The sequence below is a fragment of the Taudactylus pleione genome, unplaced genomic scaffold (assembly GCF_031769625.1).
Source record: "Taudactylus pleione unplaced genomic scaffold, aTauple2 ptg000331l, whole genome shotgun sequence".
In the NCBI taxonomy this organism is placed as follows: Eukaryota; Metazoa; Chordata; class Amphibia; order Anura; family Myobatrachidae; genus Taudactylus; species Taudactylus pleione.
Genome location: NW_028284732.1, coordinates 2654329 through 2667429, shown reverse-complemented (window position 1 = coordinate 2667429; position 13101 = coordinate 2654329). Strand labels below are relative to the sequence as shown.

The 13101-nt window shown below is 40.2% G+C and overlaps 1 protein-coding gene across 1 annotated transcript; it reads right to left on the bottom strand.

The window, feature by feature from the left end:
- Positions 1-4237: 4237 nt before the first annotated feature.
- On the bottom strand, positions 4238-11817 carry NXPH3 (neurexophilin 3). The gene is made up of 2 exons (XM_088443560.1): positions 11269-11817; positions 4238-7065 (listed from the first exon to the last, which is right to left on the bottom strand). The coding sequence occupies exons 1-2, from the start codon at positions 11320-11322 to the stop codon at positions 6316-6318; spliced, it is 804 nt and encodes a 267-aa protein (XP_088299686.1). The 5' UTR covers positions 11323-11817; the 3' UTR covers positions 4238-6315.
- Between the last annotated feature and the right edge of the window lie 1284 nt (positions 11818-13101).

The window sequence follows — 13101 nt, the reverse complement described above, 5'->3', positions numbered from 1 at the left end:
CAGCATCCTCCCTTCCCGCTACCGCACTCCTTCACTGTATCCTCTTATCTCCAATACATCATATTTACTGGCAGAATTTACCTTCTGTTTTTCAGTTGGGAGTAAGCACATAACTTTTTGGATGTGAGGGTGTTTTAAAGTGTTATTAACTATAGTCACACTTCTGTCAGAGGGAAAGAAAGGGACCTACTGATAAGCTCCGTACACACGGAGCGATCAGACAACGATAACGATATCCTTCATAGTCCTAGGGAGACAAAAGATACTTTGTTGAAAAGAGGCAATTCTCTTCTTTCAACTGGGTGTTTGGACAAGATAATCCAAAATATCCTTGATAAAATACATAAAAATATTATTTATTATTGAATGCTTTACTCTTAATCTATGCTTGAATTTTAATCATAAACTTGGATATTATCCATAAACTGAGGTATTAAATAATAATAATCTCTGATATTGTCAGATTTTTAAGGGGGGGTATCTACATCGTTATCGTGCAATTGCTTGCAAATCACGCATGCATTGGGCATGTTTTGGTCGGAAACGACCAGCGATGCGCGTGCCCGCTGGTCGTTTCCGACATCTATCATTGCCCGTAGATGCTGGTCAACCCGACGATCCCGTCAGCTTCAGCATGTGCGGGGATGATGGATGTGCCTAGGTTGAACGAGTGAACGTTCAGTCTAGGCACATCACTAGATATGGATTAATGTTGTAATCGTGCTGTCATTTCCATGTCTACTAGTGAATACGTGGCATTACATGGCGAAAAGCCTTCTAAGAATGTAAACATATTTTGGTATGTGTTGAGAATACATTATACACTTTTGTTTGAGGAGTTACTTTTTTTGCATTGTAATTTTTTATGGGCACCCTATTCTGCTGTACTGAGCATGCACTCCTGGGCCTGCATACATGGAACTGCTTTTTTATATCTATATAATAAGCGAGAAAGCATGTCTGTCTGTCCATCCATCATTTTGTCTTTTATGCACAGCCATATTTTTGGACCTAGCTCCACCAAATTTGGCATGGTGGTGATGTTTTTACCTTTATTTTGAACTATGTCAGGGTCACACACTGTCACACAATCACTAAAAATGGGGACACACTTAAATTACACAGGTTCCATGACTGGCTCTAGTGGAAATTAGCAGACTGCCAAAAACCTGTGAGAATGCAGCAAAAGTATCTTTTTCACCTCTGAGCAAACTTGATGACTCATGCTCAAGTTCATATTAAATCCAGAGCCTCTGTGTTTGCGTAACCAGGGACGTAGAGAGCCACCCTGGGGAAGGGGCGTGACCTAATCGTGAGAGGCATGGCCATGCCCCCTTAGACAAAAAAACTTTAAGCACTGAGGAGGGGGCTCGCTGTGAGTCCCTCAGCCCAGTGCAAATCCAGCGGTGTGCGCAATCAGGATGATTGCTCCCCCCACAGGCAAAGGAGACTGCTTCTGCTCTGCTGCAGCAAGCAGAGTCCCATTGCAGCCCAGCACAAAGCAGTGTGTTGGGCTGCTGACAAGTAAAAGAGAGGGGGGGCAGAGTTGGACCCGGGCCCCCGTCCAGCCCCTCCAACAAGCCGGTGCCTGGGTAGTTAGTACCCACTCCCCCCTCTCGGCGCCCCTGGGCATAACTACAACTTTGTGAGCCACATAGCAAGATCTTAAAAGAGCCCCCCCCGAGGTAAAAAAAACACATACATTTGCCCCCATACAGAGCCCATTTATATTATGCCACACAGACCCCATTCAGATTATGCCACACAGAGCCCATTTGGGTTATGCCACACAGCAGTACCCCTTATAAACATTATGCCATGCAGTAGTAGTGCCCCTTCTACATTGTGCCACACAGTAATTCCCCTTACACTACACACTACACAGTAATGTCCCTTACACATTATTCCACATACTAGTAGTGCCCCATATAACACATTATTCCACACAATAGTAGTGCCCCATATAACACATTATTCCACACAATAGTAGTGCCCCTTACACATTATGCCTCCACAGAAACTCACCTCCCCATGTCCCCCCAGCAGCCTCTTGCCTCCCCCTGTGTGCCATCAGCAACCAGCAGGTGTGGATTTGGGGCCAGGCCACCAGCTAATTACAGCTGGCTCACCGGCAGGCAGACATGGACAGCGCAGGTGCAATTTGAGCCATTTGGAGCTTGCAGGCCTGCAGCCAATTAGGAGCCGCCACTGCTGATTGGCTTCCAGTCCGCGAGCTCTGATTGCCTTTCTACCAGCGGTGCTGTCTCTCCATGACTGCCTGCAAGTAATGTACAGTCAGGTAAGGCAGGTGAGGCAGAGCCTTTCCTGTCTTATTTCAGTATACTCCAGAGTTTTGACTATAAAAAATTATAAGAAAAATTTAAAGAAAATATTCTCAATATCTTCTTTGTATTTTTATAGTCAAAATTCTGGAGTAAATAGTGTATTGCTGGTGAGGCACTACCTCCCCTGTCTACCTTTTCCCCACATCCCTGATCAAAACACACCAAATTTCCAGCACTATATACTGCTGCACCTTTGTATAATACCCACATAAAACCTTGGGTTTATATATATATATATATATATGTGTGTGTGTGTGTGTGTGTGTGTGTGTAACTCTGGCTCTGATACTACCCAGTGCCTCCCCAGCCATTTACCTCACCGCACATCACTGCTGCCTGCCAGTGAGCCAGCTGTAATTAGCTGGCGGGCCGGCATCAAATCAACATTGCTGACACCCGGGGCACCCTCGATGGCCCTGACTGGACCGGCCCACCTTGTGTGCGTGACTGGGCGCAGGAGTGGCGGGCCACGGAGGTATCTTGGGCACCATGGCAGCCGCACCCCTTGCACCCACAGTAGTTTTGCAACTGTTTGCAAGCATGTTAGCAAACAGTGGGGTCTTTTTCAGGATCAATGGATTGTGGTTATAGGTGAGGAAAATGTAAACAAATAAAGGCTGCAGGTGTACTTCAGGGTCCAGCCTTCAACCCGGGCAACGTCGGGTATCCTAACTAGTATATAAAAATGGAGTGGAACAGGTACCACTGTGACACATAATAAATAGACTCTTCTATACATAGATATTGATAGCTCTAACTCCTTTAACGTACTGTATATAGTGAACTAAACTACAGTCCTATTACCAGTGAAAACATCTGTTTTTGCTAGAAATAAGGCTTTTTGTGCTTTGATAAATCAGCCCCTTAATCACTTATGTGGATGTAAATAATAATCTGGAATTTTCTACTGCAAAGAACAAGAAAGCATAATGCTTTTATTCATTATATTAATTATCGGGGACCTCTCTAGAGACAAATGTTCTGTCCTTTAAAAGTTATATATATATATATATATATAAAACATTATATATATATATATATATATATATATATACATACATATAATATACAATATATATATATATATATATATATATATACATACATATAATATACATATATATTACATGGGTAGTATCTCGACATGTATTTAGTTTGGTCATATTTTGTTTGATCAAACAGCACAGATCCAGTCATTTGGTGTTAAGACTAACTGATCAAATCAAACAAGATGCAGTCAGTGTGGTCGTCCAATGACAGCACACAGTGGCAAATTGTCATTATCAACTGACTGTATTTTCATGTCTCACATCTCAGTGATGTCACTAGTTTCTAGTATATGGATATGCTAATATTCTTGTGTTTACCTCACAAAATGGCTCTATGAGTAATACTTCAGTGATGTCCCTACTACCTAGTAAATCTCATGAATATCAGTTCAACCCCCAAAGAATGACTGCCTTGACCTGTGTGTTGGCGACAGGTGTACTTTAAGAAGGGCAGAAGATGTGAGGTAAAAAGTGAGAAATGAAGAGTAGAGAGGAGTGTGAGGGAGGGGGAAAGATGGATGTTGTGTAGCTGCAGAACAGCTGCTGTTGGGATCAGTACAGAAAGATGCTGAGCTGGAAACGTGTGGACTGGTAATTAGTGATTAATAGTCTGTGCTACTGGGATCACACACACTGCTCTATGTGCCTCTGTGCTCACACACACAAATCATACATATATATATATATATATATATATATACTCTCTCTCTCTCTCTCTCTCTATATATATATATATATATATATATACATACATTCATACACTCCCCATCTTTACTATGGGTCTGTGGGATGTGTTGATGCTTTAAAAAATTATCTAAACACAAACAGGAGATAGATAAAAGATAAAATGTACAGTCAGCAGTTTTGTTTATTGATCACAGACAGTATTTTTTATGCGATTAACATACAGAGATATTTCCATATTGCACAGAACCCCAATAATGATATAACCCACCCCTACATATGGTATAGTTGTAAACATCAAGGATAATAGTAGACTCTCTGAGCCCCTTTGAAGACAAATGTGCTGAATTGTATTGATCTGGCAAGAAAGGAGTTAATGGGTTGGCTCTTATGAAAAAGCAGAGTGATGTAATGACTGTGACATGTTCAGTGATTTGTCCCATGAGGAAGGTTAAAGCAGACATGTCACAGAAGACCTCAGAGCCAGAAGGCTACCTTCCTACATATTTTATTGTAAAATAAGTGAGTTTTACACCCGTAAACCAATAGCATATACTTAGTTTTATCTGGAAAAAGGAAGTCAGCTACAGAATAGAACACACATTACACATGAGATAAAAAAAATATCCTATCACAACCCTTTAAGCAATATTTTGAGATTGTGATAATTTTATAGCCCCTTTTATTAAATACGTTTGTATGAGCAAAGTCCTCACTTCCTAATATAACAATATATTTAATTTTTGTATTGCAATAAAGTCTACTTTGGTGATTAAATGAATAATATGGGACATTTCCCGCTAGGTATGTCTGCATAAGAGCTGATCACTGACAATACATTAACAACTCTCAGTCATCATTTCAGCCCTAAATACCTTTTGGGTTTGATGTGCCTTCATTGTCTTGGTTAACGGATAATCACAACCACACCAAATTAAAGTGTACCTGTCACTTGCACACAGTGGAGGAAGTCAATTTGTGTGTAGAATCAATCATGAGGGTGTAGTCTGTCAATTATCTTTGAACTTGCAACATCATCAAGGCAGCCATTTTGTGAGCTTAAACAATTTTCCTGAGAAGCAGCCTATCATTTCATAAGGTAACAGTGTCATTGCTATATCACTGATGTCAGCAGTTCCAAATAAATTGATAAGACTGGATTCTCCTGTATGTTGTTTCAGTCAGCAAAATGGCAGCCACTACTCTGTGTAGGTGACAGATAAAGCTATTTGTTTTGAATTTAAGGCCTTTCAGCGACAAAACAAAAGGTCCTGTGAACTATGTAATATTGGTCCCAGTGGAGCACAGTGACATAAACTGCAGTTGAGTTGTAGTAGGGTAAGTTAATAATAGTGATGTATAAGCTATAAGATAACTTAAAATGGAGAGCTAGTCTATATCAGTCTATATCAGTAAGGACAGACTGGCAGACAGTAGTGACATACTGTATCATTTAGGAAAAGCGTAAAACAGACTATATGGTATGAGTGACAGGTAGAATTACTAGGTCTGTTACTAATAATTTCCTACTATTCTAATAATGACTAGTAATGTTCTAGCCTGTGCTTTAATAAGAACTGGATTGGGGCTGGAGATCCATGAGCAAGGTGGCCATAGCACAAATACAATTTCTGCTGGTACCTAACTGTTGCGGGTTATTTATGCATATCATCCCTGGCTCCTTAAATATCTTTCTGCACAGTCAATATTATTAATGTGGCAATGATTATGCAATGTTTAGTAAGTAGCTTGTTTAATAGGTAAACCAAGATCATTCACATTCAGTTGCGTATTATTTTTGCAGGTACTTCACCCTGCCTTCTCTGCAAGTGTTTTAAGAAACACAGCTTTGGACTACATTGGTACTAGCTTAAACCTTTGTCTGTGTTTTTTCTGGAACAGAAGAAACCAGGTCATTTTATCTGTAGTTGTAGACAAAATAGTAGACACTCCAGAGCTTCAATGATTACAGCTTCTTGGAGACCACATCAGTTAAGTTTAAGGGTGTATTAGGAACTAAGGGACAACAATATAGTTGTTACATTAGTGGGTATATTGACATAATTCAAGCTTCACGTCCAACACATCACTTACACAGCTTTCTGTCCACTTTCTCCACAAATACACACACCACAATGGACCAGACCAAGGCACAGGAAGTCCATAAAAAGATAGACCCAAAGTTAGCCAAAACTAGGCTATTCCACAGCTATCAGTACTTTGCCAATTAATTGTATTCAACCCGAAGGTGAGTATGGGGAGCTGCTGTGATAATTATAGTCAGGACAGACTTTTTGCACCAGTCTGTAATCTGTTGTGTAAAATGAGACATAAACACAAACAATCTTGAACGGGTGTGAGCATGTCCATGAGACCTTGCTACGAGTTTGCTGCTGGTGACATGTCTTTGATGGGTCATGGGGGCAGAGACCTGTCTTAATTGCTTTATCTACTTTCTCAAACTCTACCCGACAGTTGAAAATCTTTGACTCCTTTGCTTCTGCATACATTTGCTGCTCCAAGTCAAAGTCAAGGACTTTGGATGGTGGGACAAGGCTGACAGAAACATTTCCCTGGCCTGTTGAGTTGTGGAGAAAATACACACTGAAGGACCCATTCCCATGGTCCACCACCTTTCCCGTGATGAGGAGATTGAGCTTTACTGTCTTGATATTGGAGTAGAAGTCCCCCCAACCAAAGACTTTCTTAGCTCTTCCAGTTGACCTCAGCATTGATTGACGTTTGACCCTAACTGGAATTGGTGGTTCCTGATTATGACCCAGTTCTGAAAGACTATTCAGGACATCCCAGAATTCAGGAGAGTTGGAGAGAAGTTGAAGGACTGTTGAGTTTAAAGGACTGGAGTTGCGAGATCGGGATGGAGAGGGAGAACGTTTCCTGGGGATTCGAGGCCTGGCGTGGTGTTTGGCATCTGATTGATCTTCATCATCTGCCTCACTTGAGGAGTCTTCCTGGCCACAGATCACCTGAGGGTAAAAAGGAAGGCAAATGACCTCTAACAGAATAAGAACAATGAAATATGCATAGGTATTTCTCATACTGTAAATATTATAACAGACCTTACATTTTTTTTTGCATTTCTTTCACTCACTTTAATCTCCCTCCTGTCCTTTCCTTTTTTGATATGCTCTCACCTGAAACTCCAGCAATAACAGATGCTACTACAAATAATTAGTGGTACTGAGTACTAATCAGTGTAACCAGTTTAATGAGAGCTGAGTAATGTGCAGGCACCTGACCTACACCCCCTGGGTATCACAATGTCAAAGAGATACTTGAAAAAAGAGGGCACTTCACAACTCACAGACACACTGTGTTAACTGCAGATGTCAGAAGAAACCACTTTCAGCTACAGAGGTCATAGATAATCAACACCACCCTGTTACATAGCTAGCAACGTCATAATAAAATATCAACTCATAGATCACACAGCTTTAATTGTGAACACATGAAGCATAAATGCAAATAAATGTATGTTTCAAATATATAACTGTACAAAACAATAGTACAAAAAAAATTTTTTTTTTTAAAGAACTTTATGGAAATGTATATATTTATAAGAGTAATATTTTGGAAATTTGAAAGGAAAAAATCTTCATCTATCTATTGCTTATATTTTAATTTGAAGGGCCATGTAAACAGTAAGTACATCACAACCAAATATGGTATATTTGCAGATGCATAAGAAAGTTGTGCTAGAGGAAAGTAGTACAGAGTGATAGAGCTGTGTAAATACAGATTGTTAGCTCTGTGGGTTGTACATAGAGGAAGGGCATTAAAATATACCCACTGTCTACATGGTTAATTTTGACAAAAGTGGGATAACCATGGAGACAGATAGGTGGGGGCAGCTGGCAAATGAGCCCTGTCCATAGGGACTTGTGCTGAGAATAACAGACAGATATACCAAAGTAAATCTTGATACAGAGTAGCACAGTTATCAACAATGCTAAAGTGTATATGATGAACTACACTATCTGTCTAATAAAGCATATCAGACAACATATATAGTAATACATTACCATAGTGATTATGCAATGATCATAGATCACACTGACAACACTAAGCAGGCTGGCACATATTAATGCACAGTCACAAAATATTAGAGATGTAAAACTAACCACATGAATGCATAACACAACAGATACATGCTTTAAATCAAGAACACATTATAATAAACCATACATTGTAATAAATTATGAATTGCTATATCAAAAACTGCTCACAAGTGGAAATCATTAATGAGAAATGTGTAAAATAATGGATAGGTGACAATGTGTATTGAAAGTTTATGAAAACCTTGAAATATTACAGAGTGTTAGTTTATATGGTTCACTATTATGCAAGAATAGCTGATGCAAAATGAAAAATAAAAATATAATAGAATAACAGATTATAACACTTTAAATTACTCTTACACCTCATGATAATAGTCGTACATACGGTGGCAAATCTTGTTTAATGGTGATGTAAATGAGGACAAATATAGAATGTATATAATATAAAACATCTTGATGCCCTGTTGAGTGCATACATTAGGATAATAATAAATAAATCAATATGCTTTACTGTCAGCAAAGACCTATTATACAATATCATGACTGAATTCTGCATAAAAATCACACTGTTACAAAATGGCTGTTACAGGAGAGGGTAGCATCTGCTAAATGAGCCCACAAATCTGCAGAGGCACAGAAATGTTACACACAGCTACAAAATAACACAATTAAATAGGAAAGCCAGCTATGTATGGACCAGTCCTGTGTATAGGAGATCACAGCGGATTTTTTTAAAGAACTTTGAACTATTTGTAGCAGCCCAGCCTATGGTCTCTAAATATTAGATGGAAAGGTCTTTAAAATCTACACTGTGGTCACTCTACATTAGAACCATACAGTGAGGGAGCCTGTCCTAGAAACCTGCAATCAATATATCACTTGGTATAAAAACATGTCTTAGTCCTGGATCCCTCAAACAAGAGTTCTCCTTGAGCCTACCTGAAACCCCTACAATCAAAAGGTCATGTTATATTGTATAACTTTCAAAAGCTGTCTGTTGTACCCAGGTAGTCTACACAGAAATATCCTCATATTTGACCAAGTATTGACATTAATGTATCCAGAGCAATGACCACACTCAATGAATAAATACCCTGCACTGTCTGAACTTTAAATATATCTCCCATTACACCACAAAGCTCCCTGGTGGGGTAGGCCTTTTACATATTGGCCCTGTCAATGTCAATAGGTCATTTGATGACCCATTGGTATTGAAAGTTTACATGCATTGTAAATAAGCCACACTCAGCTGTAAACATGAGCCAATATATTTGGTGAGGGGATTAATAAAATATAATAAAGATCATTAGAACCTGGTTTTACAAAGGACTGAGCATTTATTCTTTAGATATGTTGCAGTTATTAGGTCAAGTTATATACACACTCTTTAACCCCTGTCATATGACTTTTTATTTTTTCAATATAAATTATTTAATTTGAAGGTAATAATTATATAATTATGTATATATGTTAATTCATCAAATTATGTTTAACCGTCTAATCTGATCACTTTAGACGGTTACAGATGTTTATTATATTCCCTATGTACAGTATGGTACTATGAAATGCTTGTGGTTCCATATAAATAATTAAAGAAACAAAAAGCAGGGAGCTTATTTTTGTTACTATATGTATCTGAATGAGCAATTGCACACTGTGTTTATCTTTGTCACCTATGTTTTATATTATGATGACCTCTGGCTAATTAAATATTTTATTATATTTTGACATTTAAAAATAGTTTGAAACAGACTAAATAATTTAATATGACTAGGTGTTCTACTGGCTCTTCAAGGTGGTATTATCATTAGATTAATTTTGTACTTGTACTTCCTTAACATATTAATCATGCCCAAGTCAACAGATGAAACCATTAAATGTGTAACTGCCATTATAGCTCACTGGTTATAAACAGAACTGTGATCTAACCCATCAAAATAAGTCCAGAGCTGCAGATTTCTGCTCCCACACTAGAATGACCCTTTAACTTATTAAAACGTCTCTTTCATTAGATCTCGGAAATTATATATGACGCTGTCTCCGGGTCTTGGTGTCTGATTCTACACTAAACTGTTCATTTAATCCTATAAATGTGATATTATCATTAGACCTATTTCATGATACATTTCTCAGAATTTTTAACCCATTCAGTGGTCTGTAAATGTCTGCTTTTACATCAGACTGGCCCTTTAACCCATTAAGCCTCTCTGATCATACATGACATTCTTCTTTTTATCAATCAGAAGCGTGTCCTGTGGATATATGCTCCTGTACTGGAGTGACCTTTTAACCCATTAAGCAAATAGCTGCTGCCTTTAATTGTACATGGTGCTGTCATTATAACCCATGGAAAACATATCCAGATTTGTAGATCCTCCACCAGATCCTGTCATTAGGATGTCTTTGATCATGCCTGGGATTCTCTCTTTAACCCAGGAATAAGCACATACAGATCTGTAGAGCTATACTGGACTGACCCATTAACCCATTAAACATGTCACTGTAATTATAGCATTTGCAAGGGTTGTTTAACATATTAAACAAGCTACTGTCTGCAGATCTGTAGATCCCTCTGCCAATAGATGTGACTGACACTAACCCATGAAACATCTCGCTGACATGAAATCCCTTCAGTCCCGATTTTACAAACCACAGGGTAAAAAATATACTTTCAATAACCTAACGTCTGACACGTTAGCTCTACACTGTACTGTACTCATACTGTGTCAGACCTGCTAACCAGACGTCCAATATTACATTTTCTACACGCCCCCTATATATAGTCATATGTACATACAGTATACGATCACATTACATAGCTTATATCCAGCAACAAGTAGACAGAGGTTGTTTAACACCAGCCCTCCTGCTAATAACACCAGGAATGAAATCACCCCTTATGAAAAGCTTAGCATCCGATCTGACCATACACACTATGTCATTGATGCACATGCCATATATAATACCATACATCACACACAGGAGAGCAGCAGGTGTGACAGGAGAGAGTGAAGGCAGACATGAAGAAGGATATCAGCCACATACCCTATAGGGTGAGACAGACAGAACACATAACTAGAGGCAGTGCCCGGAGATAAATACACGACTTACCAGATAGATGCTGCCTTGAACCAGGAATATAAAGCAGCATTGTGTGAGCTGCATGTTGCTCAGTGGCTGAGTCCTGAAGCGTACACTCACCTGCGGGCAGCATCCATGTGTACGCAGGGAATACACAGATATAATGTACAGATGCTCCCTGACCACCTCACTTCTATTCGCCCTTCGTCTCTGGCACTTCTCAATTCTTTAATCCCCCTACATAGGTTTCTGCTTCCCGCTACTCTCCCCTCTCTCTCTCTCTCTCTCGCTCTCTAGCTCATCACTCTGTATATAACTCCTGGACCATCACTCCTTCCACCCCTCTCTTTCCTCAGCTGCTTCTCTGTCACTTGCCCTCTCGCTGCTGTCTCTCTCTCTCCCACCTGCTCTCTCCTTCCTCTGCCCGCACACACCTTTCTTCTCTCCTCCAGCTCTCATTGGCTCATCCCTCTTCTGCCCGTTCCCTCTCTTTCTCGATCATCCCTCTCTTGCCAGGTCCAAGGCTCTATCTGTCTTGCCCAGGTTCTGACTGTCGCCCCCTCCACACTCTCCCTTGCTCTTTGCTTATGTCTTTCCTTCTCCCTTTCTCTATCTGACCTTCTATCTCCCTCCCTTCTTTTCCCCTCCCCTCAGACACTCTCATACTGTCTGTCTGTCTCTCTCAGCCTTCATCCATGCCTCTCTATTTCTCTCACGTAGTAGTTAATCCCAACACTCAGTCACACACTCTACCTTATTATACCCGTCCCTTCTCTGTTTTCATGCTTTCACCTATTCCCCCTCCCCTCTTTATTATTGCGCCCCACATTTTCTCTCCTCCGCCCCCTAACACCAGGAGGATTCCCTGTGTGACTGATACCAGATCATTTCATAAATTGCACCTTTAAAGCATTTCTGGGAGCTGCTAACAGGTTATGTGCTCAGCATGACCACCTGGAAAACCACCCATGTCTAACACTCTCCTCTCTGCATGTCTCTTTCCTGATTACCCCTGTCTCTCTCCGGCATTCACTGGGTCAATATGTCAGGTTACAGACAAGGCTTTTTCAATTAAATTGATGTTTAGTCAGACATTTCCATCACTGCGTGTTAATGCCAGGGAATGGAGGGACCAATGCTATTTTCAGTCTCAGGCAGAAACTAAATAGAGTGATAGGAGCTATGATATGGAAATATATAGAAAGAGTTATAGAAGTTTAAAAAAAAAAAATGTACAGAAACAATATGGATGGAGCATTGCTTACAGTTTATGTAGACTGTTTTATTTAAGTTGGGTACACACTAGATGATATGTCGTCCGATCTTGCAGCAGCCAATGTGTACCGCACTTTGCGCGACCATGCGCACTCCTGTAGGTCATCCATCGGGGTCATTACGTCAGCCTGCATGTAGGGCCGATGGAAGGACATACTGTAGATGCCCACGTCGCCATAGTGCATGGAGCCGATGCCTGACAAACCGGGCGGTCAGTCACCGCATTGGGCGTTGCATCGCTGGGTACACACATTGGCAACTGTGTACCCAGCCTTAGAGTTATGGGTGATTTTATACTGTTATAGTAGGAGGAGGGTTCATATGGAGTATTAGGAAGTGTTCTAGGTAGAGAATAGGTGTAGTAGGTATTAACGCCGGCGACCAAATCCCGACAGCGGAAGCCCGGCAGGGGTGAAGATCCCAATCGCTAATTAAGGTAAGTGGTGCTAACCCTACTCTCTACCCTAACCCTAACCCTCCCTTAAGGGTGTCTATCCCTAACTTCCCCCCTAGTGCCTAACCCTAACCCCCCTCTAAGTGCCTAAATCTAACCCCCCTTCCCCGCAGCCTAAACCTAAGTCTCCGGGG